This window comes from Eupeodes corollae, chromosome 1, assembly GCF_945859685.1.
Source record: "Eupeodes corollae chromosome 1, idEupCoro1.1, whole genome shotgun sequence".
In the NCBI taxonomy this organism is placed as follows: Eukaryota; Metazoa; Arthropoda; class Insecta; order Diptera; family Syrphidae; genus Eupeodes; species Eupeodes corollae.
In genome coordinates, this window is record NC_079147.1 from 271438043 (window position 1) to 271464290 (window position 26248).

A 26248-nucleotide genomic window follows, 5' to 3' on the forward strand; every position below is an offset into this window, starting at 1 on the left:
AGGCGGTAGCAATGATGGTACTCCTGCTGAATACGCTTCGCTGTCATCACATCGTCGCTCGTTGTCGTCGTCGATGTCGGTCGACGTCGATTGTCTTTTTTATTGCCATGGGTTCTCACCACGGTCGACGACGAAAACGACGCAACGACGATGAGGCAACAACAGACTATATAGAGGTACCTCTTATACCTTTGGCTATGCTAAAACCCCTCCCCCACCCCTAAAATTGGTTTTCTTTAGTGCGATTTGCAAAAATACCTGTTCATGAATGTGTTCACAGGTATTTTCGCACCTCATTTGGGTGTTTATCTTTTGGGCTTGTTCTTCGTCTTATTATATTGAGTTGAGTTGAGGTTTCTTTTCTGTTTTGAGAGAATGCATAATTCGGATTTATAACGTTCGCTTCCGCCGCTTTGCCCGCCACCACCTTCGTCAACAGAAAACCAGAATAGAGACATCACTTAAAAGTGCTATAAACCGGAATATTCGTAGGTACCTTCGAGTATAAGAAGTCGACTTTGAAACATATGACACACTCCGTGGAACTCTGAAGAGGTACGGGGCCTGATGGCCCTCTGATAGAGTGCGATAGGAATCAGATATAGGTAAGGGAAAGAGGCAGCCTTTATTCCCACTCTTATAGGTTTTATAGGTAGGTTAGGTATAGACCATTGGGGTACCACCACCACATCATACCTTGAATGCTGCTCCTCCAAACAACATCGAAGAACTCCATCAGCTTGTTCCACCGCGCGACTTTATACGACCAGTTGACATTATGATCGAATTAACCAGCTTGAAGGGTGTGAATGTGCATATCGAACGAGTGCAAGAACCAGGAGTAGGAATAAGCTGATGAACGACTCGACTCGATTCCACTCGATTCGACTAGACGACGACGACCATGTCGCTCGTCGTCGAATGTCGAATATATTCCACGCCGCCGTACGGAGGACGCGGAAGGACGCACGAACAGAGACTCATGAACCGTATTGGGTTACATTTATGCGCGATGATTATTAATATTTTTGTATTTTTAAGAGTTTTTGTTTTATTTTTATTTCAAGATTGATGGTTTTGCTTATTTTTCTACTATAATATAAGACAGCAAATAAGGCACCCTCAAAATTGGAGGGGTTCTTTCTGGTGACCATCCATCAGAAGTGGGATATTGAAAACCAAAGCAAAATAAAGTGCCATGCAAAAATGATGTGAGAAAATAAGTGAAACACGGGAGTAAATATTGACAGCTTGTCATTTCGCATAAATATTGTTTTTGTTCTTCTTATCTGCTCTTAAGTTTTGATGTGGATGATTTCGACTTATGACAACGTTTGTTTTTTTTTTATTAAATTATTTTTACACCATAGGGTCTAAGAAAATCGGAATTAGAAGGTATCATAAAAAGTTGTTGACGTGAAATTAAATGTGGACTTTGATTTTTTTTTTCTTTTTTGGTATTGGCAACATAAAACACTCCATACAAATTATGGTTTTTGCCCAGAAATTCCTTTCAATTCCATTTGGAAACACTTAAATCATTTTTAACTTTTTTTTTTGTTGTAATTTTCCTCTATCGTTATAAAATATTTAACTTTCCATTTTAAATTATTGAATAATTTTTTACATTTTTTCTCAGCTACATACATATATCTAAAAAGATGTCTACTTCAAAAAAATGTTGCGTTTCAAATTATGAACTCAATAAACTCAAATGTAGAAAGAACTACAAAAAAAAGAATTTCGTAAGTTTTCTTGACAAACTGTTATTATGAATCTTAAAACAAATCGATTTAACGTATCGAATTTCTGGAGAGTCATTCCGTAGTTTTTAAAACGATTATTATTTACGTTATCGTCAATAATTTTGTTCACATAACTTTATCACTAACGTCTCGTCAACCGTTTTCAGTACAAAATTGTTCACTCCTCTGATACTGTAACTGAAATACCAAAATGAAAGATGATGCTTGTAACCTGTCAATCATTAGTATACTCTTCGCCATCCAAAGTCTCAATAGTTACAGAAGATCTTAATATGTTGTTTTTAATTTGGCGCCCCGTGGCTGCCATTTTGTTTGTGTGACATCTGTCAAATATTTTTTGTATGCCAAATCATCATGGCAAGTAACACCATTGAATAGAACGTTCAAATGATAAAACTTTATTATTAAAAAGAGTGTTAGTTAACGCAAACGTTACGAGCATTACCACGTAGAGCGTGGTGGGCCTTCACAGTCGACTCTTCAACCAGTAAATAATCAGCCAACACCGGTACGTTCAAGGAACGGAAGATCGGCCGAGAACATCGCTGCGTCCGTGAAAGTGGCAGTCTATTCCTCGCCTCCCTCGTGCACAAGAACTCGGTCTTTCGCACACTTTAACTTGGGTGTTTTTTCGTCGGGACTTGGGCCTTCCCCGAACAAGATCCAACTGACCCCAGGAGCTCAAATTTCATAACCATATATAACGTCGTTTGTTCGCTTATTTGGATTCGAATCGTTTGGAATAGGACGCAAGGTTCACCAGGTGATAATGCACCCCCAAAATGTTACCGTTTGGTGTGGATTTTGGGCCGGTGGCGTAATTGTTCAGTACTTTTTTGAAAACGACGTTAGTAAGGCGGCCACCGTCTACGGCGAGCGCTACATCACGATGATAACTAATTTCTTATGACCCAAATTTTCAAGCAAGCCAGAAATACCTGCAAACCTCATATTCGAAGGACCAAATTTTTACAATACCAAAAATATTGGCAAAAAATACTGTAATTTCTTAATCACAGTCACAATTTTTGGTCATTTGTAAATTTAATCCTTGGTTCCTACGCTCGTTGTCAATGACACTCCATTTGTTTTCCGCCACCAATTAAACGCTTATGTTATGACTCTGCTAGTACTTAAGTGCGTTACTGATTTATGGGACCAATCTTTTTTCGCACTCGTACTTTCTTCATTCGGAAAGTAATTACTTTGGATCATTCTATAAACATAAGTAGAATTGGACGGGTTCAAGTCTAAAAACTACAGAATAAATGCTGGTGTTCACCAGGGCTCCGTTTAATATCCAACACTCTTTCTTATGATCTCCTGCCTACAACCTTTAATACGATACATTGTTTCGCTGTGAAAAGAACTCTTAGCATTTCATATTCGTTTTTAGACTTACGTCCCTCTTCTTCGAATTTAGAACTACAATCACAAAATATGATAAGCTCATTTTTCAATCGAGAGTCATTTTTCAAAAAATAATAGGAAAGAAAGAATTTAGTACTTCGAAAACTCATTGCCGTCTTGTATCGTTAAAGTTTTATACGTAGAGCATTAAAATTGATTGGTCGCTTGAACATCGACGTTAAGTTTCTTTTCTAACCCTTTTTGTACCGTTATTTTAACGATTTATGTTCTAGAACAATAGCCAGTTGCATTTCTCCCTTTAAACAGTTCAACTGTAATACTCGCGCTTCTAGGAATTCTCATCAGTATACCCCCGAACTCAACTTAGGCCGTGCTGTCAAGTACAGAAATTCGTTTTTTAGTGATACTACGCGAATGTGGAATATCTTACCACACACTGGTAATTTTTGATTTACAAAATGAATTTAGATTTTAAAATAAATTGTATACGACATTAAAATTGTCTTAGGATATTTTAATGCCAAGCTAGGAGAAGAAGACATCTTTAGCGGCATAATCGGGAGATACAGCCTGCACGACACCACCTCCGACATCGGATTCAGGCTGGTCGATTTCGCTGCGGGGCGAGTCGTAGTACGCAATTTACGCATCTTAATATCCACAAGGGGACATGGAAATCTCCTGATCAATCAACCGTCAACCAGATTGACCACATTGCGATCGACACACGACACTTCTCCAGTATCCAGGATATCCAAACATTCCGAGAGGCCAAAATTGACTCGGACCACTACCTCGTCGTAGCCAAGGTACGGCTAAGGATATCCCGATCCAAGCCAAAACAAGGAAGTACTGTGAGAAGATTCGACGTTAGACGGCTACAATCGGAAGAGACTGCCATGTCCTTTTGCGATCGAGTTTCTAATAACCTCTTAAGGAGTCCTATGCTGCCTGCATTAAGCATTGAAAACCAGTGGCAACATTGCCTTGCAGCCATCAGAGATGCCGCTTCTAAAGTGCTAGGTTTCACACGGCCACCACAGCGAAGCCCCTGGTTTGACGACGTATGCCGAAAAAGCGCACGCAGCGAAACAAGAGGCATACAGAACGGCACTGCACAAAAGGACTAGAGCTGCTCGTGAGCTCTACGAGCAAAAGAGGAGAGAGGAACACCGGCTTCTTAGACGGAAAAAAAGAGAGCATGAGAAGAGCGCGATCGAGGAAATAGATTGATGTCACAACAGGAATGAGGTTTGTAAATTTTACCAAAAGGTAAAAAAACCTCCCAAGGGTACCAGCCACGAACCAAAGCCTGTAAAGACGATTAGGGGAACATCGTAGTAGAACCGCAGTCGATGCTGAGAATATGGAAAGATCACTTCTCCAAATTATATAACGGCGATGGCGAACCGAATTCCGCTGTAAGGGAGATTGAATCACTCAACCTCGGCGACGCAGATCAACAATTCCGCCTACCCAAAGATAGCTATATCTAAACTTCAGTCAAACAAAGCTTCTGGAGCAGACGGCATCGCTGCCGAACTACATGCGACTTCTTCAACATCGTTCTGGAAAGAATTGTGCAAAACTCAACTGTCAACACTAGAGGCACAATCTTCCAAAGGTCCATCCAATTACTCGGATAAGCAGATGATATTGACATAATTGGAAGATCAAAGCGTGATGTCAGTGGTGCGTTTTTGAGCATTGCGACGGAAGCGAAGAAGATGGGTTTATTGGTCAATGAGGGCAAGACCAAGTTATGCTGTCATCAAAAAGGACATTGAACAAAACGTCACCATGGACAGCTTTAACTTCGAGGTAGTTAAGGACTTTATCTACTTAGGCACCGCTATTAACACAGACAACGACACCAGCGCTGAAATCAAACGAAGAATAACTCTTGCAAATCGCTGCTGCTTTGGTAATTAGAAGGTAAAGTACCGCCCTCCACGCTACCTCGACTCAACGGTCAAAATATTTGTGAGTTATACTCGACCCTAAACTAAACTGGAAACTAAATATTGAAGTACGGGTTAAGAAGGCCTTTGTTGCCTTCTGCCATCCAGAGAAGATTGGGAGGACGACATCGTGTCGATAGGTTTTGACACAACCATCTTTACTGACGGCTCAAAGATGGAGTGCGAAGTTTGTTCTTTGATCTTTTCTGAGTCCATAAATGTAGCTAAATCCTTTAGGCTTCCTGACTTTAATAGCGTTTTTCAGGCTGAACTGCTGGCAATAAGGGAGGCATGTAAGATACTTAAACAAAACCCAAACCAAAACCGAAATGCGGCTATCTTTACAGACAGTCAAGCAGCTGTCAAAGCCATTAACTCGGGCATATCCTCATCTAAATTGGTCCAGCAATGTTGCGATGAGCTTGCCAGCCTGAATATTAACCTTGGTGTCACCCTGATCTGGGTTCCGGTTCATAGTGGTATCGTGGGAAATGAACGGGCTGACGAGCTATCCAGGCAAGGATCGGCCCTTCAAAGCTCACTTGCGGAAATGGTTGACATTCCTCTTGGTGCTATGAAGGGTAAAATATTTTCTATATACCAACCTTAATCAAACCGAAGGTGGAGCAATTTATCCAACTGCATTATGTCTAGGAAGATATGGCCCACCTATAATAAAACCCGTACAAACGATCTTCTATGCAGGCCAAGGCAAGACATAGCCAGGATTAATGCGGTTTGTACCGGACATTGGCCCATAGGAGTTCATGCAGAGAAGTTGGGTATCTCCTTCAACACCTTTTGAAGGAGATAGAGACCTAATCTTTTTTCTTAATGCGACAAAATGGCTCGAACATAATCGCTATGAAGCTTCTCTATAAATCTATCCATTTCAATCAAAGGTCAAACGAGTTTTTGGTATCAAAACGGCGCACTACAGCGCTTATTGGAAATCAGGCTAGGTTGCCTTAAGATCGCCATTTCTACCTAATTACCTGCTTAAAAACTTTTATCTAAGACAAAACAAAAACTGTCAAAACTGTCTACCTTTTAAAATTGGTAGCTTATAAAAGTTCAAATTTTCAAATACGAATTTATGATAAGTGTGGTATCCCCTATGACTGAAAGTCCACCTTGCATTTGAAAGTTTTTTTTTCCTGTAAAAGAAAATTATAAAAAAAAGTCGAATGACTTATACTTACTTCAAAAATTGACTTTAATGACTTAACTTAAATCTAATGTAATCGATTTCACTTCTTTAAACAAAATAAATTGGGTGGCGCAACAGTCCGTTTGAGAACTAGGCCCTAGTGACTGACAACTCTCAACCATTCCTGTGTGCGAGAACTGTTGTCAGGGATGAAAGGGACCTACAGTTTTAAGCCGATTTCGAACGAAAAATTTGAGAAAGCACTTTTCATGACAAGAATTACTCTTGGAGAATTTGTCAATTCCTCGCAAGAGGCAGTAGGTACCCGTGAAAAAAACTTTAGGTGGCATAGGCAGGGATCGACCCCAAGACCTCTCGCATGACAGTCCATCGCACTAACCATCATGCTACGGGTACTACTTCACTTCTTCAAATGAATTTCAATCAGTACTTTGAAAATGAGTAACGACTTTTGGTTTTAAACTCCAGCTAAATAACAAGTCCTAATTCGGTATAATAAAAGGATTTAGTCAATTGAGTTATTGAGTTTCTAAATCTTCAAATCAACACTCAGTTAGTTATCAGACGTTAGTGTAATATATAGGAAAACGTTTTATTTTAATCTGAAGAATAAATAATAATTTAATGTACAATTGGCCGTACATCAATTATTTCTGAAATCCACAAAGATTATATACGCTCCTAATCTTTCAAACCGAACAGTCCTCGTACAGTACAGAACTTCATTATACCCATTTTCACCTTAACTGATGATGGCAGCTACTGAAATTATATTTTAAATTTACAGCGCTAAAGTACGAATAGCATATGACAGGTGGCGCGAGAGCAAGTTTCAATATATATGTACTATACTCGTACCGTGCGTCGTCGCGTCGCGTCGCGTCGTCGTCCTACCTATGCGTAGCGTATATAAGAGTAATTCAATCTCGTATTTAATTTCAATTTCACGCAGCACCTCATTTTCATTAAATAATGGTAATCGTATTGCGAGTCGCTCCGTGCTTACACTGTGTTTACTCACGGTAATTTGCTGGTCAGTAAAATGAGTTACGGTGACAAAGCATTCCGAGACACATTGTATGTATAGGTCGCATCGTCGCGGTCGTCGTAGTATACACAAGTTGATGCAACTAAATATGCTGTTTACCTCTAAAATGAACACCTAATAAAATATTAATTTTAATTACATTTCGTTTCGTTTCCAATCGAATTTTAATGTTAAGCTTGTCGGGTCGGTTTTAGATTGGTCATATTTGTATGTACCTGGCCTGGCCACGGGATCTGCACCGAGTCGCGTCCGTCCGTTCAACTAAATTTAAAGAATTATGACTTCAGTGGCTGAATTTCCTTCACTCGATATCGCTCTTCTATGTCTTTTAAACTGAGTTATGCTGGGGGGTAAATGCATTACGACATTAATACGGTAGCTGTTTAAAGACCGCTGTTAAGACTGGCTCCAACAGCTTTTTGATGGGAGCACAATTTCATAGGTCTGTGGTTATTATTTACGAGAGTCTATATAGATACATATTTATGTATGTTCCTCCGTAAAGATTGCATCATGACTATCAAGAGGGGGGGGGGGTTAATATTGGTTTAAGGGAGACAATAAATAAATTGCAATGAAAATGTCCACGCAATATTGTATGCAGATGTAGATGCAACGTACCTACCTGCAATATTGTTTTTGAATTCCTTTTTTTGGTGTTCATTCTCCCTAAATGCGTAAGCGAATGAGTATAGCTTTGTTCACGCACTTTTGTCATGGTGGGAGGAACTGCTATGCGTTCTAAGATGGAAAATGTGGTTTTGTGGTCGGAATTTTTCAAAAGCATTCTAAACTTACGAGTAGATGTGTGGAAAGGTTTTGATTTGAAAAAATGTGCAAACTGATGCTGAACTGATACTTAGATATGAGGAATTTTGTCATTTTATTAGGGTGCATATGCTTATAACATTTAGGATGTCTTGAAAGGGTTAAGCATTATAAGAATAACAATGGTACAGCCACTTGGACATCTTACCTTTTTATTACGCTACCAGAATCTTATGACAAAAAAATAAAACAACAATACAGCACTCATGGAAACTCTCCAGCATTTCTTCGTTTTATTGTATAGCGTCTTGACGCAATAAAGGAGGCAATCATCAGATGGAATAATATCACCAAAATCTTTCCTATTCTAGAATTAAAGGGCTACAGCTTGCTATCTCTAAGCTCGATAATCAATGTCATAACTGGGCAATATCTAACAGGTAGGAATGCCAGCAACCTAGGCGTATTCTCAAGTGACTTTTGCAAAATCTGTATGGACGAGGAAGAGGGGCAAACATTTGTTCACCAAAATGCAAGACTTACCTAGGATAATTCTTCTATAACGATCTAAACGATCTCAATCACATTAACATAATCAGTTTTTCACGTTTCGTAAAGGACTCAAACTGGTTTCATTGAGGTAAAAAGAAAGCTTCAAGATTCATGTGGTATCACAATTGACCATTAAACTGACCTATATGTGTCTACTCCATCATGGAGAGTCACTTAAACAAACTCAACCTTACCTTTGTTCTATTGTAAAGCTATTTTAAAAAAACTTTGCTTGCTTTATCTTCAGAATGTCAAAAAAATATCGGGTGAGTAAAAATCTTTTTCGATATTTTTGAGACATTCCGAAAAATCAGTGATTAGTACGATTTACAGTGGGATAGCTGTTCATCTGGAAATAGTTGGAGATCTCACAACTTCATTGTTGTTGGGTGCTCTGGGGTGCTTCATCATCAAGCGAAGCCTTTGCCGTACCATATATAATGATAATGCTACAAATTATTATGGGGTACGTAACGAGCTGGGGGCTTTTTATGAGATTTTTTAAAACCAGCTATCTAAATCCGAAATTATGAAAACTTGCTTTAGACTTGGCCACATCTTAACAGGTATTTCACTTCTTACAATTCCTGGGCCAGATCTGTGCGATAAAAATGTATCTTATCTAAATCCTTGGCAGAAAGTGCAATGGCTTATGCAACAATTTTGGCACCGATGGAAGAATGAATACCTTCACACTTTGCAGCAGCGAAATAAATGGAAAAGGGAAAACTTGGGTTTCAATTAATGGAAGCTTGAAATGGAAGCTTGCTATAATCATAATTTTATCCTGGAACCGATGACACTTTTGCAGTGGTTACTTTTAAAACTGCTACTTTTATTTTTTAAAGAGCAGTTGCTAATCTTTTTTAGTACCCGTGGAATGATGGTTAGTGCGTTTGAATGTAATGCCAGAGGTCTTGTGACTTAAGTCAAACAAAGCTGCTGGAGCTGACGGCATCACCGCCGAACTATTCAAAGCAGCAGGCGATGACTTGGTAGGGAGCATGCACCAACTCATCTGCAAAATTTGGTCGGAAGAAAGCATGCCCGATGAGTGGAATCTCAGCATAGTGTGCCCGATACATAAGAAAGGAGACCCTCTAAACTGCGCCAACTACAGAGGCATCAGTCTCCTTAACATTGCGTATAAGATCTTCTCTGCCGTATTATGTGAACGTCTGAAGCCATTCGTCAACAACCTGATTGGTCCTTATCAGTGTGGCTTCAGACCAGGAAAGTCCACTATCGACCAAATATTCACACTACGGCAGATCTTGGAAAAAACCCAGGAACCTCAAATCAATACCCACCCTCACTTAATCGAATTTAAAGCCGCGTATGACAGCATCTACAGGGAATAGCTCTACCGAGAAATGTCTAGTTTTGGCATCCCTGTCAAACTTATCCGTTTGTGCAGAATAACGATGGAGAATGCACGCTGCTCTATCAAGGTCGGAAAAGATCTCACCGATGCATTTGATGTCAACAAAGGTTTTAGACAAGGCGATGCACTGTCATGCGACTTCTTTAACATCGTTCTGGAAAGAATTGTGCAAAACTCAACCGTCAACACTAGAGGCACAATCTTCCAAAGATCCATCCAATTACTCGGATACGCAGATGATATTGACATAATTGGAAGATCAAAGCGTGATGTCAGTGGAGCGTTTTTGAGCATTGCGACGGAAGCGAAGAAGATGGGTTTAGTGGTCAATGAGGGCAAGACCAAGTATATGCTGTCATCAAAAAAGGACACTGAACAACAACGTCTTGGACAAAACGTCACCATGGACAGCTATAACTTTGAGGTAGTTAAGGACTTTGTCTACCTAGGCACCGCTATTAATGCAGACAACGACACCAGCGCTGAAATCAAACGAAGAATAACTCTTGCAAATCGCTGCTTCTTTGGACTTAGAAGGCAATTGAGAAGTAAAGTCCTCTCTCGAGCATGTAAAATCACCATCTATAAGACACTCATCATCCCGGTTCTCATTTATGGCGCTGAGGCCTGGACCCTGTCAAAGAAAGATGAGAGTGTCTTAGGATGTTTCGAGAGAAAAATTCTTCGGGCGATTTTTGGTCCCGTACGCATAGATGGAGAATGGAGGAGAAGATATAACGACGAACTGTACAACGACACTGACCTAGTTAGCAGAATCAAAGTCCAACGGCTTAGATGGCTAGGTCATGTAGAGCGGATGGACATCAACGCTCCAGCCCGGAAGGTCTTCGAATCCAATCCCGAGGGACGGCGCAGTAGAGGAAGACCGCGACTCAGGTGGCGCACCCAGGTGGGAGAGGACCTCAACCAACTTGGCGTGCGAAACTGGAGACAGTTAGCTAGGGACCGAGCTGGCTGGAGACGCTTGTTGGTTGAGGCCCAGGTCCGCCCCGGACTGTAGCGCCACCTTAAGTAAGTTTTCTATTACATTATAATAATTATATAAATATGTATTCCGAAAATATTTCTGTATAGTATTCTTATTTTAAGCTCTTAAAAAAATTGACGATGTAAATGATCTCTTTAAGTTAATTTCGTTTTTCATGCAATGGTCAATACATGTATGTGTTATGGTGCTCAGGTTTTTGGTTATGTGTTTGAAACGGGGATATTTCTTCAAATACTTTTTCAGGCTGCCAAATTCAACGTCAAACTAATGCCATCTATGTGGAATATGGAATAATGTCTCTGGTACATACAAAATCTAAAAACCAACCATAATTATTTGATAAGGGTGATAAAAAGAAGTGGAGGAAGTCTTTAAAAGAGTATACCGTGGTAAAACTTTAGCAAGCAAACATTTCCATGAAGTTTATCTATCAACTATTACAAGCGTTGATGAATGGCAGGGCATGTTTGCAGATGTCAAGGCAAATATAGGTAGATGAGGAGCTTTGCACTCAACATCTATCCAGATCAACTTCACAATCGTACCAGAAAACATACTGGAACCTTAATCACCAGTTGGCTTTAGGAACCAATTTAAGCAAGGAATACTTTGTCGAAATTATTAGCTTATTTAGCTTAAACTTAAACTTTATAAAACATTGAGCTAATCATCCTCAAATCGGTAACCTTAACAAAAGACGGGAGAATAAAGACGCCACGCCGACCGGTTGTCGGTTGGTGGGACTATAACGAGGGTGAAATTTCAGCCTTCTAGCTTTTTGTCATTGAAGACCCACTAAAAGCCATACCTTGTAGCGTAGTGATAGATGAGCTCGCGATGAAAATTCGTATGTATGCGGATGACCGCGTGCGAATCACCCGAGTCGCTTTAGCTTGTGGTAAGTCTAAAGCAATGGCTTTTCGAAAAGGAATAGGCACTTTGGTGGAAATCATAAATGTTTTTTTTTTGTGAGGGGACCCCCTTGAAACAGTAAAAACATATCAATACTGAAGTGTCACCATTTAAAGCAACCTTAATATGGAAAGACTCATTTTTAAAGAAAATATCTGCTTCGAAGAATGCGATGGGCTCTAAAAATATCGAGTATTTTTAGCAACTTCCGAAAAAATAATGTTTTACGCTGTAGAATTCTGAGCCTTTCGTCAATTTGAAATTGACGAAAAACTCCTTAGGTACACAACTCCAAACTACATGCTCCTTATTGAAACTTCGCTTTCATTTTACCTTTATTGTAAGACTTATGTTTAGCTACATTGAAATAAATATATTGCTTGAAGTATTGCAGTCTCGACAGTAAAATCGAGAACTACGTGATTTGAAGAATGGATGAATTTAGAAGAAATGTGTGAGCTTCGGTTCAACCCAATTTTGAAAAACCTAGCAGAATGGAAAGAATTTTTCAAACAACCTACTTGAAATGTTAGATTGTAAGCTTAGTAAGAGTTTAACGATTCAAGAGTTTTGATTGAACCAGAAAGTTGGTGTTCTAACTACATGCTAACATCAAATTAAACTGTACGATTGGAATTTCAAAAAATTACGTTTATATCCAAAGGTTTTTCAAAAAGCCCAATAAACATTATAACCTGAGTTATTTCGTTTTTGACATCATTCGGTTATGTCATGTATACCTACGAGAGAATGCCACACATATGTTAAGATTGCATAAAAGTATAAATTTGTCAGTTTGGTACTCAAAACCTGGCTTCTTTCCCCCTTTAAATAATAAAAATACTCGACCTAACTTCTATATGAGGAAAGGTATAGGAATTGTTTTTTCTGTTGTAGGCATTATTGTTATTTATTTGTCCTACTTTATCTGTTAGGTTCATAAGCTCTTTGATAAAATGCCGATTGAATAGGATCGGCTAAATTTTTAAATTTATTAATTAAACATATAGAAAACAAATATAAAACTGCTGTCAAGTGTGTAAGCTCAGAGTCAGGTTTTTTTTTTGTTTGTCAGCTATAAATCAAATGGCTCTAAATTTTTGTTAAAGTTAACTGAGTCTTGAGTGGGTTTAAAAAATCGGATCTTTAATTCCTATCTTTCGATATTAGACGGTGTTCACTTTGGTTTCTTTTAAGGTATGTCAAAATATCGGGTTTCAAAAAATGCTAATCATAAAAACGTATGGCGGCACTGGGGCGTATACTTGCCTTCTTAAAATCGATAGATAGATTCTAAAGTAATGTTAAAATTTTGTTGTATTGTGTAAAACATAACAAATCAACATTCGTTAACATAATATTGAAATAAATCAATCAAGAATCAACATTTTTTAGACTTGAAAAATGTATTCAAACATAAACAAAAGTCATATAACTTGCTGATTGAAAGGTCTAATGTAAATATACAAAATATTTTGTATAGGGTGCTTTGTTTTTTGCATCATAAGAAATTTCAATGGTTGATGTCTATGTTTCTGAATGTGGAGAATGTCAAATTTACTTGAACAAATTTAATTGGTACTTATAGGTCACATCGTACGAGGAACTGTGTTTAGTGATGAAGACAATTTCTGGTTAAATGACTTCGTCAATAAGAAAAATTAACATATATGGAGTGAAGACAATCCTCAAGCCATTAACGAATCACAATTCCATCAATTAAAATTGACTATTTGGTGTGGTTAACATACGCTGGCGCCATCATAGGTTTTTAGTTCATTCGAAATGAGGAATAGGCTGTGTTTTTTTTTCCAAAAATTAATCAGCCTAACATCGTTGACATTAAGATCCAACCAGACAGCGGTGGCGCAACAAATTTAAAAGCGATTAAGAAAGCTTGATTTTTTGTTTTTGGTATAAAAAAGAGCTGTAGAATACTTTTTTAACCCAGAACTTTTCTATTAGATGAATTTTACTTTTTCAATGATAGAATCGTTTTCAATGAAAACCTGATAATTATTATTCGGAAAAATATTGTTTTAAGAAAAGAGTTCTATAAACTTTGTCAGTTTTGCTTCCAACTATCAACTCCAAACTTAAGTGCTTAATTAAAATCAGGAAAAATTTGTTTAATGACAAAAATGTTCAATGTTGATCTGTCAAATAAATATAAATGATTGCTTTCAATGTTGAAAACCAACGATTGCTTAAAGTGGTACCAAAAATAATGTTAATAACATTTAACAAAGAATTTTTAGGTAAAGGCTATGAAAATATTATTTTTTTGTTTGTTATATGAGAACAACATTTGAATTTTACTTCCTTAAACTTTAAACTGAAATAACTGAAGACTGGACCAAGAACATAATATGAATCGGATATTGAGCCCTATTCCAAAAACATAGCAAGTTAAGTTGTATAAGCAAATGTTTCATCTAAAGATTTGTTATTATTTAACTACATTCATCAAAAAGTAGTTTGCTGTCAAAAACAACTAACATTTTTGTTTTCACACTTTAGAATTTGAAAAAACTTTAGTCAGCTTTAACTTATTTTAATTTTTTCTAAGAAAAAGATAAAATATTCAGGTTCTTAAGAAGAAACCTTGAATAACAGATCATCAATTTTATATTAAGTTGCCTTTAAAGTCTTAAAACTAGCCTACTAGGAACTACATATATAGCAAGTTTTGAATTAGTAAAAAATTTGAACTAGAACTTTCGAAAAATGTGGATACCCCAATTCCGTCCGTCTGTCTTTCCTGGCCCCATCAGTCCAATGAATTGTGTTGATTGAAATTACGGTTTTCAGCCGATTAGCGTATTTTATTAATACGAAAAATAACACTAGTCCCTATAAAAATTTATTGGTTAAAATATGCGATTTTTTAAAAACTTTCTCTAAATTCTGGGTTCTAGAAAAACATATTCTGGTATTGCGCCGGAAGGGTACCTCTCATAAAACCTTTATTTTGATTTTAAGTTTTCTCGAGAACTAATGGAACGATTTCAAAATTCTTCTCTTTCTGTGCCAGCTCTTGACAATGATCAAATTGATTATGATTTTTGATGATCAAAAATTTCATTTATTTAGATTTTTAAAAAAATGTTAATTTTTTTTACAAAACTCGGTATCTCAGAAAGGGGTCAACATTTTTTAAGGAAATTTAAATGTAATATGTATATTTATAAGCACTTTATTTTGTGCGTACCAAAAATATTTTTGAGACAAAATTTAAAATGATTTTGGAAAAAAATGAGTTCATCTACATTTTTTAGAAATAAAATGGCATTTAAATTTTTAAGAAAAACGTATCTTGCAGGTACATTTTAAAATCTCAAAATATAGGAAATATTTTTTAACAAACTTTTTGGAAGAAACTAGCAAGTCTTAGCGACCCAGTCGAGCAATTTATTTCTTTCAAAATTGATTTTCTGTTGAATAAAAAAAAAATCTTAAAAAATTAAACAAATTTTACTTATGTAGTGAATTTGCTTTTAATGCTCTAGAACTGAGATTTAAACATGAATTTCAATAATAGAAATGCCAAAAAAAAACAGAAAAAGTGACACTTTTGATTAACTAATGGCTAATTGAAAAACGTAATAAACGTTTCATATCTATTGATATAAAAGCTTTAAATCTCTTGAGATTTGAAGTGAAAGGACATTCTGAAACCTGTTATAGTTTGTGAGTGCCACGCAAACTTTTATTAAAAACTTATTTGTTTACCTTAATTTGTTTTAATTTAATTTTCTAGAGAAATTATGTACTTAAATGCACCCTTCCTATATATCCTATAATCCCTTAAATTCAAGATCGATACATATTTCTCTCTACAATTTTTAAGTTTTGTTGACTTCTTTAAGATCAAAATACGAGTAAGCCAACTGATAGCGATAGTAATATAATAGTAATAGTAGTAGATAGTAATATAATAGACTTCCAAAAATTGAGTTTTAAAAAAAAAGCCCGAAATATCTTCATATCAGATCCCCTCTCATTTTTTTAGATTTTTGAATTTTCGTAGCGTTCTTTGCATTAATAGAAATGGGAACAAGAAAAGAAAATTTTATTTTTGAAAAAAAGCTACATTTAAAAAAAAATTCTTACATTTCTACGTGAAATGCACCAAAAATGCTCTAAACTATTGTATTTTAGCTTTTTAATATGGCACATTTAGAAAACTGTTGGAATCTTGGAATGATTTCATAAGTAGGGAGTCATCCAAATTTAATAATTAGACCAGCAACGTGGACAACAGTGTTCTTAAATATTGTCATAAGTTAAGTTGTTACTTTAGCAATTGAAATGTGTAAGAGCCCGTTCACACGATCCCGAATCGGCGGTTTTGCCCTATCGTCGATTTTACCGTATAAGCCAGTGTCAATATAAGTCAAATGAGTATATTCAGACGATACGGCATTATCAATCAGGTCGATTTTGTCATTCGGTTTTGTCTCTGTAAATCGTTTTCGGTCGTACGGTAAAAAAAAAACTTATTCGGACTAGTACGGTGTAGGGTTGAGTACGGTGTACGGTTAAATTACCGTACCGTCTGAACACTTCTACCGAAAGAAACCGAATCGAGAAAATGACCGATCGAATAGTGTGAACGGGCTTAAAGGTTACACTAGTACACATTATGGTATTTAAATTTTATAAGCCTCCTTTAAGCGCTGAGTAAGACCTCATCTAAGTATGTGACCCCCACTGATTAAAAGTCTGGATCCGCCCTTGACGCAAACGTTGGGCACATTTCACGGTAGATGTGGTGGCCCTACACAGCTGACTCCTTAACGTTTGGTGACCAAATTTGAGACGACTATTTCAGTTTTCGCAAGATCGGCCGAAAACATCGCCATGGTCCGTGAAAGTGTACAGCAGAACCCGAGGCAGTTTATTCCTCGTCAGGCACAAGAACGCGACCTTTTGCATACGTCAACTTGGCGAATTTTGCGTCGAGACTTGGGCCTATACCCGTACAAGATCAAATTAATCCAGGAGCTCAAAGTTCATGACAATAGACAACGCCGTTTGTTCGCTGACTGGGCTTAAAATCCTTTGCAAGAGGACCCCAATTTTAGCCGACAAAGTATCTTTAGGGACGAGGCTCATTTTTGGATATGGGAGGACACTAAATTCAGCCACGCGTACTTTTTTGAAAACGGCGTTAGTGAGGCGGTCACCGTCAACAGTGAGAGCTACAAAACGATCACAACTAATTTCTTTTCTTATGGCCCAAAGTGAACCATATGGACCTGGACGACGTGTGGTTCCAGCTGGACAGCGCTACGTTCCACACAGCAAAAGCCACGGTTGACATTTTGCTTGAACGATTTGAGGGTATGGTTACCTCTTGCATGGGTGATTTGAATTGGCCATTGAGGACATGCGATTTGACCCGGCTAGAATTTTTTCTGTGGGGTTTCTTGATGTTGCAGGATGTTGCAGGTCTAAATCACAAATGTCCGATGCCCTAAAGTTGAACATAACACAGGCCAGGCCATTGCTCAAATTAAGCCGGATCTATAAGAGTCATTAAAAATTGGCCCACTCGGATTCGCGTCACCGTAAGAAGCCGAGGCGGGCATTTGAATGATTTCATATTCCACACTTAATGGCATACATAATAAATAAATACATTTAGTGGCGCGTAGAGTCCGTAGTAGAGAACTAGTGCCTAGTGACTTACAGCTCTCAACCATTCCTGTGTTCGAATATTGTTGTCAGAGATGAAATGGGCCTACAGTTTTAAGCCGAATCCGAACGGCAATTTCAGAAAGCACTTTTCAAGACAAGAATTACTCTTGGAGAATTTGTCAATTCCTCGCAAGAGACAGTACCCGTGAAAAAAACTTTAGGTGGCATAGGTAGGGATCGAACCCAAGACCTCTCGCATGACAGTCCAACGCACTAACCATAATGCGCTTTCAAATAAAAAATAATTGTTTTCATACCTCACACACAGCTTGTTTTATTTCAAAACCGTTTTATAAGAAAACCCTTAAAATCTCTGGAAAAAGAAGACACACCAAGTGAAAACTACATTCCTAATATGTAGTTTTTTTTACCGCCAAACTGCACTCCATCTTTAATTTTCAAACTGTCAAAGATCAAATTATAAAAACCCTAGAAAGATTTTTTCTAACTGGAAACCCCTCTTTCTGTTCTTGTTGTTTGCTAATAACTATTTCATACTAACTTCTATTTGTTTATATTTCACGCGAAATATCGAACAACAATTTAAGTTAGAATATCTGTCAAATATGTGTTTTAGAAGTTTAAGAGATTGTATAAACAAACACACCTTAAGCCTAGTACGCTGCTGATGCGAAACGAAAATACAAAGTACAAAAATGACATGATAAACGAAAAATTTCGGTGTGCTTTTCTTTTTTCAGTACGCTGAAATGTGTCATTTTAGTGGATAGCTGTACTAGATTTCTTAGTACAATTCTCCACTCTTTTCGTTCTTAATTTAATTGCCCGGCATATTAATTACTTGCGAAATTTTGACGTTTAATTTTTTTATTGAAAAAAAAATTGTTTACTCGTGACTTTCGGTGTTTTGACTTTGATTTATATTTGATTTAAAATTTAAAATAAAATGGATTTGTCTAATGTGTTCCAACAATACTTTTCTGAATCGGAAACTCATGATGTTGAAGATTTTATTGGTGATGTGCAAGAAGTGATGAAGACGAGCATTTAACTTCAACTTCCAAAAAATAAACCTAAGAAAAAAAAATTCATTTGAAAAAAGAAACTGGCTTCGACCAAGTGTGAAGCTATTTGGAAGTTGGAGCATAGGCTTCACAAAAATAATTCAGCCTTTGCGAGCCTCTGGAGTAATATAGCTGCAGAAATGAAAAAACTATGTACTACCTGCTCAACAAAATGTTAATAAATAGAATTCTTTTCCACTTTTGTTTACCAGAAGCTGACTGTCAGAACTTGTCAATTGTTTTTGACAGCTGACAGAACTCTCCACAAATATTTTTCCGCTGTGGTTTTCGTTTTCATTTTGCTCTGCGCTTTGGACACCGTCGAAAAAATTCGTTTCACTTCAGCTGTGTACTAGGCTTTAGTATTGACAAGGATTAAAGGCTTAAGGCCGTGTTCACACGAAACTGCAAACTTGTATAGAAGGAATACATGTAGTACAAGCTTCATTGTACTTTGTACATGTTTACATCTCTGTGTGTAGGCAGAAATTGTAAATTGTAGGGTTTAGAGATTATAGAGGTGAGAATGAAGGCATTTAAAAACTATAACACTGACATTTTTTGGATTTATAACTTTAAGAAAAAAGTATAAAATTTAAAAAGATTCAAATACCTATTATAATCAAACTTAGGTCTTGTGGATGCTTTGAAAAGTTCAAAGAGTATAAATTTGACTATAATATTAATCAATATAAATAATGTTACATTCTCGTAGGTTTTTAGTTTCAGGCTATAACGATTCCATCCTTTTCTGGATATTTCTATTTTGAATATCTACGAATGAGAAACTTTTACCCATTTTACTTACCTATTCAATCTTATACAACTTTATGTTGACTTTTTAAAAGTCATAAAATATTTCTTAGGCATTTATTAATGGTAGAAGCGTATTAAGTTTAATAAAATTTTGTTAAACCATTCAATATTTTATTTAATTATGAAACAATAGGCAGATGAACTTAATATTGTTGTTAAGACCGCCGCCGCCACTATAGCCTCATCGATTATAGATATCTATACATGTAAACCGCAAAAATTGCGCAAACAACTTTAAGCTTTTGATATTATTATGGCAAACTCAATATGTCAATCAATCAATTGTCAATAATATCTCCTACTTATATCTAATTCGCCTCATTTGACACTTGACGCCCAATCGAAACTTATTAAATATTTAATCATCATCTAACAACTTAACTCACCGGTCGGTGATAATTGCAATGAAGTTGATGGCGGCGGTGGTTGTGGTGGTGGTATTGTGGCACCGCCACCACTACCGCCCACAGCTGCTGCAGCTGTCATTGCACTAGCTGCAGCAGCACTGCTTGCTAATGTCAACGGTGGCCTTATTTGTGGCTCCATACTCCACGGAGCACTTGGCAATTGTCCAAACTCACTACCTACATTCGAACCGATCAACATGACAGCACGCTAAAGTTGCGCTCCCAATGATGCACATGTGTAATTTTTTGATCTTGAGTTTAAAACTTTTTCTCAATATATACAAAAATATAATCAGATATTTTATTTACGTATTTGTAAAGTTAGGTTCTGTACAGTAAACTCGTAAAATGAATACAACTTTTTTCCAAACACAACACAATGAAGCTTCTGTCAAATTCAAATTGACAGCTGTCAAACTAAAACTAACTAAACGAGCAAAGGTCTAATCGAAAAAATCTAACTCAAGCGGCTGTTTGCCGTAGGTAAAACAAAAGAGTGTAAACGTAGAGCAACGAAAGGTATTTTTCTTCTTTTCTTTTGTATTTCGCTTTTGCCCGTGTTTTTATGTACGGTTATAGCGTGCGCACACAACCTTCGAACCTCGAACACGGCGACACGACGCGCGATGCACACACGTAAAGCTCAATCGCTGAACTGAAGAGCACACACATCCAGTGGTTGTGCGGGGGCCCTTTCAAATCGGCCTCACTCTGTCTCTGGCTCTGACTCGGCTGACGGCTCTGGGGCCGGCTAACTCGTTGGGCGCCCATAACAGCACATAACATAACAGAGCACCACCAACAACAACACAACGACGCGGCAGTCATGTGGTTCAACTTCTGTTTTAGTGTGCTACCGCGAGCAGTGAGCGCCCACAGAGTGAGAATTAACAAAAACAAAAATAGAAGAACCAAAGCAAAAGAAAAGAAAAACTGGCGTCAACACAAGAAGAAGAAGAACAAAAAAACAATGCAAGCTGTCAGAAGAGGAGCAAATATAATAACTCACGATGGGTAAGAGTGAGAAAAGCATAAAGTCACCACCCCGCAAAAAGCAAAATAAAAGCATAATTCCAAGGGCAGTGAAGGGGGCAGGCGCGTACTGAATATTCACAAAACAAATCGGCAAAAGCTTAAACAGTCATTGACATAAAAGAATGACGTTAAGAAAAAGAAAACCAGATGCCAGAAGGCCCGAGAGCGAACGAGATGAGTAGAGAGAAATTAAGGCTAATTGATTTGGTGAAGTGTGTGTGCAACGTTTGGTGTTTTTTGCTATGATGTGGGAAAAAAAGAGGGAAGACGATAGAACCCCATGAAACGGTGTGTGAGGAAAGAAAGAAGTTGCAGTGAGAAGGAGAAGTTGATCAACTACTTTGCACAAAACTAGAATGGGATGGGAAAATAGTACGAAAGAGACAATGCAAGTTGGTGAGAGCGAGAGATGGTGGATTATAGCTGAGTGTAATTCGAGCCACTGGAAACTCGGTTTTACAGAAGAATAATTTTCATAATGGTGGAATTGAGTTGGATTTGTTTGTTGGAAAACTGGAAAGTGTAGTACACATTTAAGTGATGGCTGTGAAACGTCAGTGCTGGAAGAAATAAATAAATTTTGTTCGCATAGAATTTTACTGGGCACGGATGAAGTTTGAAGTGTAGGGATTTTAATGTCATTGATATTGAACATGGTTTGACTTACGTCAAATTCAATAATACGTTATTTTCAATTTTGTTTGTTTATTAATTTTTCTTTCAAATTAAAGAATAGACCTGCCGTCGGAATTAATGTGGGTTTGTTTATGTAGGTTCTAGATGGGGAGTGTGTGAATTTATCGTATGATTCCACTGTAAAAGAAGATTTCTTTTCATAATCAAATTATTTTTGTTAAAAATGCAAAGTGAAAGGGCTTTATGTACGAAAAGGCGTTTTACGAACTGTATACTTATAATACTTATAATAAACAAATTTACGGAATAGATATTTTAATATTTTGTTGTAGTGATTAAATTGTCAAACATTCAGTCAAGTCTTTTGTAAGATTCATTTCGTCATTGTTTTGTTTTAACAGACATAGCAAGTTCTAGACCGGCTGTAATAACTTCGTTTCGCAGCCACTATATGGCTCTAAACGTGGCATATTTTAACGTTCATGTTTTAGACGTTGTTTTTCAGATAAAAAAAACATCGGATTAAAAGAATTCAACAGTCTTACGAAAAATAAAAAAAATTTTGATCCTTTGGTTCATCTGAAAATAAACTTTAAGCAGGAGATTGGATTATTTTAAATGCTGAAATCATGCTAATTTATTATATTTATATTTCTTATATTTCTATAAGAACGTTTACAGAAAGTCAAATATAAATATTGTAATTGTTTTGAGCAGAAAAATCATCTTTTTGACTTTGTAACTTTAGGTTAGATTAGCTTAGGTTGACGTCATCAACCCCTAGCCCATCAACCTAACCTAACCTACTAACTTACTAAAAATGCCTTAACATTTAACTTAATCGTTTTGAATTTTGTAACTTATTAGGATTTGTTTTTAAATACATATTTATTTGCTTTCATTTTGTTAATGATAATAAATGGGATGAAAGCTCAAGGAAAGACGGTTTCGGAAATTTCGGAGCTATTAAATTGTTCAAGAAAGCTTGTTTACAAGGCAATTCAACACCTTGAGACATTTGGAACTTCACAAAATGTTTTGAGAGCCCCACGTGCAAGAAAAACTACATTAAGAGAAGATCATTTAATACAAAGAGCTTCGGCCGCATACCCATTCAAGACCTCAATAAAATCTGATGTTGAGTTACATAGCGGTATTTCTGTGTCTTCTCGGACAATCAGGTGGCGGCGGTTGAATTAAATTCAATTAAGGGGCTGCATATCACAGAAAAAACCTTTCGTCTCAAAAAAATATAAAGAGCAGAATTCAGTTTGCTAAGGAACACCTAAGAAAGCCTCTTAATTTTTGGAAAAATGTGCTCTGGAGTGATGAATCAAAGTTCTGCAGATTCGGATCAGATGGAAAAAAATATGTTTGGCGTCCACCTAACCAACGATACAACCCAAAGTACACACTTAAAACAATTAAACACGGAGGAGGAAATGTTATGGTTTGGGGAGCTTTCTCTTGGCACGGCCGGCGCGGCGTTGGCCCAATTGTCAAATTAAGCTCAAAAATAGATCAAAAGATTTATACAAACATATGGACAGATCATATGATTACCTACGCTGATGACAATTTGCCTTTGACATGACGTTTTATGACGATAATAATCCGAAGCATACTTCTTTGTTAGTAAGATCATGTTTAAGGAAATAATTGTGTTAGTGTTTTAAAGTGGCTGGCTCAGTCTCCCGATCTCAACCCGATTGAGAATCTGTGGAATGACATTGAACGCCAATTGGATGGTCAAAATCTCAAAAATTTTGTGGGAAAGTACTAAAAATGCTTGGTATTCAACACTAATAGCACGGTGCAGAAAATTGGTGGAAAGTCTACCAAGAAGATGTCAAGTCATGATTGACAGCAAGGGGTTTCCAACTTAATATTAAGTAAAATGAAGAAATCAAAAGGTAAATTCAATTTTATAGCATATATGCTAATTAAATTTCCAAGCTATGAAAAACGTATTCCCTAAATATTAAACTTTGCTATGAAACAAACTTCAATTTGTTCCTTAGCAAAATAAGTTAGTCTAACGAATGAATTTAGAGTTTCTTGATCGGCTGTTTTTAAAACAAAGACAAATTTGTTGAGATAAGATAGAAAAACTCATTTCGGAGATTATAGCAAAGGATTTTGGTGGAAGCGTTATGAGTGTTTGCTTGTTTTTTTTTTTCACCACCCAAAGCTTGGCCAATTTTTTTAAATTTAAATAGAAAATATGTCCTGTGAACTAAATTCGGACTCTAAGCATCTAAATGGTGCATTTTGCCGAAGAGGACAAATTAATGAAGATTCGCAGCACTCATAAAAGTTGTATAGAAAGAATATAATCTTCATAACACAATATAGTTAATAGAGGGACCACCAACTTATTTGATTTTAAAATAAAAGAATGTGTGTGGGGTGAACTTAAAAGAAACTTCAGGCCCAAAGACAAGGATATCTTAAGGTTAAAAATAAAACAAATTCATGATATTCCGAGAATTTTTTAGGACATTTCCCAAGGTGGTGAGTTTCTTTTTTTTACACTTCAGAATTTCAGAAAGTCAAACAAGCGTCAAACTACGATCAGAGGCTCATCATAAGTGCATGTGTTAAGTTGTTAGTAAAAAATAATACAATTATATAGCCTAGGTTAGGTTATAGTGGCTGTCCAAGATGTAAACGGACACTCTTAGGCCAGTTTAATGGCCCATTGTGATACCACATGAATCTTGAGGCTTCCTCCTAAGCTCAATGGAACCAGTTAGAGTCCCTTACGAAACGTGAGAGGCTGATTATAGGTACTGATATGATTTAGATCGTTTAGATCGTTAAAGAAGAATTCTCCTAGGTAATTTTTGCGTTTTCGAGCTAGAGCAGGGCATGTGCAGAGAAGATGAAGAACCGTTTCTTCCTCTTCCTCGTCCATACAGCTTCTGCAAAAGTCATTTGAGAATACGCTTAGTCTCGTGGCATGCTTTCCTATTAGACAGTATCCGGTTATGACACCTATTATCGAGCTTATATGCGATCTGCTTAGAGAGAGCAAGCACCTTGAACGTTTTAAATCCAGTGTTGGCCAGATGTTTTTTGTGGCTTGACACGTGGTGATGTTGGTCCACCTGGTGCCTGCCCTCCTCGCAGAGTCTTGCATTAGTAGCAGTTTACAAGTAGCGATTGGTATGCCAGTACTTGCCAAACGTGGTAGGATGGGCTGTACTGTACCGTTCCTGGCGAGTTCATCTGCCTTACAGTTACCTGGAATGTCTCTATGGCCCGGCACCCAGCATAGGTGAATATTAAACTGCTGCGCCATCTCCATTAGAGATGCTCGACAGTTATGGACTGTTATAGAGTTTGTAGAGACAGAGTCCAGAGATTTGATAGCGGCCTGGCTGTCGGAGAAAATACGGATATCAGATGTTGATATCACGTTTTCTTTGAGCCAAGGCAAGACTTCTTTTATCGCCAAAAGTTATGCCTGGAACACGCTACAATGTTTGGGAATGAGACTGATAATGAGAACACCAACCCCTTCTTTTGTTTTTGAGCCATCTGTGTAAAAATGGATTGACTCATCCTCCAAGAATGTCCTATCCTCCCAAAAAGATCTGGTAGGTATAGAAATCTGGAAATTCCTGTCGAATTGTAGTTGGGGGATGGTGTAGTCTGTGTGCTTTGGAATTGATTCTAAGTACCTTAGAATTACGGAGTGGCCAATGTTGCTGTTAGTCCACTGCGACGAAGCATTGAGGCGAATAGCCGAGCTTGCAGCTATTTGTTTGCTAAATATGTCAAGAGATGTAAGGTAGAGCAAGGTGTCCAGTGCTGCAGACGGGGTCGTGCAAAGCGATCCGCTTATACAGAGGCAGGCTGAACGTTGGACTTTATTTAACTTGTCCCTGTTTATACCTTTCTCTAAAGCAGTTCACCATACTGCCACACCGTACGTTAAAATCGGTCTGATTCCCGATGTGTATAGCCAATGCGTGATTCTGGGTTGTAAACCCCATTTATTTCCAATAGCTTTTTTGCAAGAAAAGAGAGCTTCAGTAACTTTTTCGACTCTTTCTTGTACGTTGCGGTCCCAATTTATTTTTTTGTCTAAGACACGACCCAGGTATTTAGCCTCATCTGAGAATTTTAATTGAATTCCTTTAATATAGGAAGGGTTGACAAATGGAATTTTGTATCTCCTCGAAAATAAGACCAGATCGGTTTTGTTAACAGTCCACACCGATCAGCCCAAAGTATTAGTCTGTCCAAGGCATTTTGTAAGAGTTCTTTTAGGATGTTAAGATGCTGCCTGAAACAGCTATAGCAACGTCGTCCACATAGGCTATCACTATTAAACCCACCGCATCCAGACTATTTAGGCTTTCATTCACCACTATCTTCCAGAGGAGAGGTGATAAAATACCACCTTGCGGTATTTCTCTACTAACGAATCGTCTGCTAGAAAAGTTGCCCAGTTTTGAGTTAATTATTCTGCTACTAAGCATTAAATGAATTAACTCCCGAAGTGAACTCTCTACATTTAGAGATGTCAGTGCAGATGTGATTGCAGATGTGTACACGTTGTTAAAAGCACCTTCGATGTCAAGGAAAGCAACCATAGAACTCTTTATGATGGAGGGAATATTCGACGGTGCGTACTAAAGTGTGTAACACTGTTTCCACCGATTTACCTTTACAG

The 26248-nt window shown here is 37.3% G+C and overlaps 1 protein-coding gene across 2 annotated transcripts in view; it reads right to left on the minus strand.

Annotated features, from left to right (window-relative positions):
- Positions 1-20826, minus strand: part of LOC129941673 (paired box protein Pax-3-like) — a 100854-nt gene extending 80028 nt beyond the window's left edge. Inside the window, exon 1 of one of the 2 annotated variants that reach the window (XM_056050366.1) lies at positions 19873-20826. In XM_056050366.1, coding sequence (XP_055906341.1) covers positions 19873-20092 — 220 coding nt within the window. In that variant the 5' untranslated portion in view covers positions 20093-20826. The remainder of the gene's footprint in view (positions 1-19872) is intronic. The other variant, XM_056050367.1, reaches the window with a different exon arrangement.
- Between the last annotated feature and the right edge of the window lie 5422 nt (positions 20827-26248).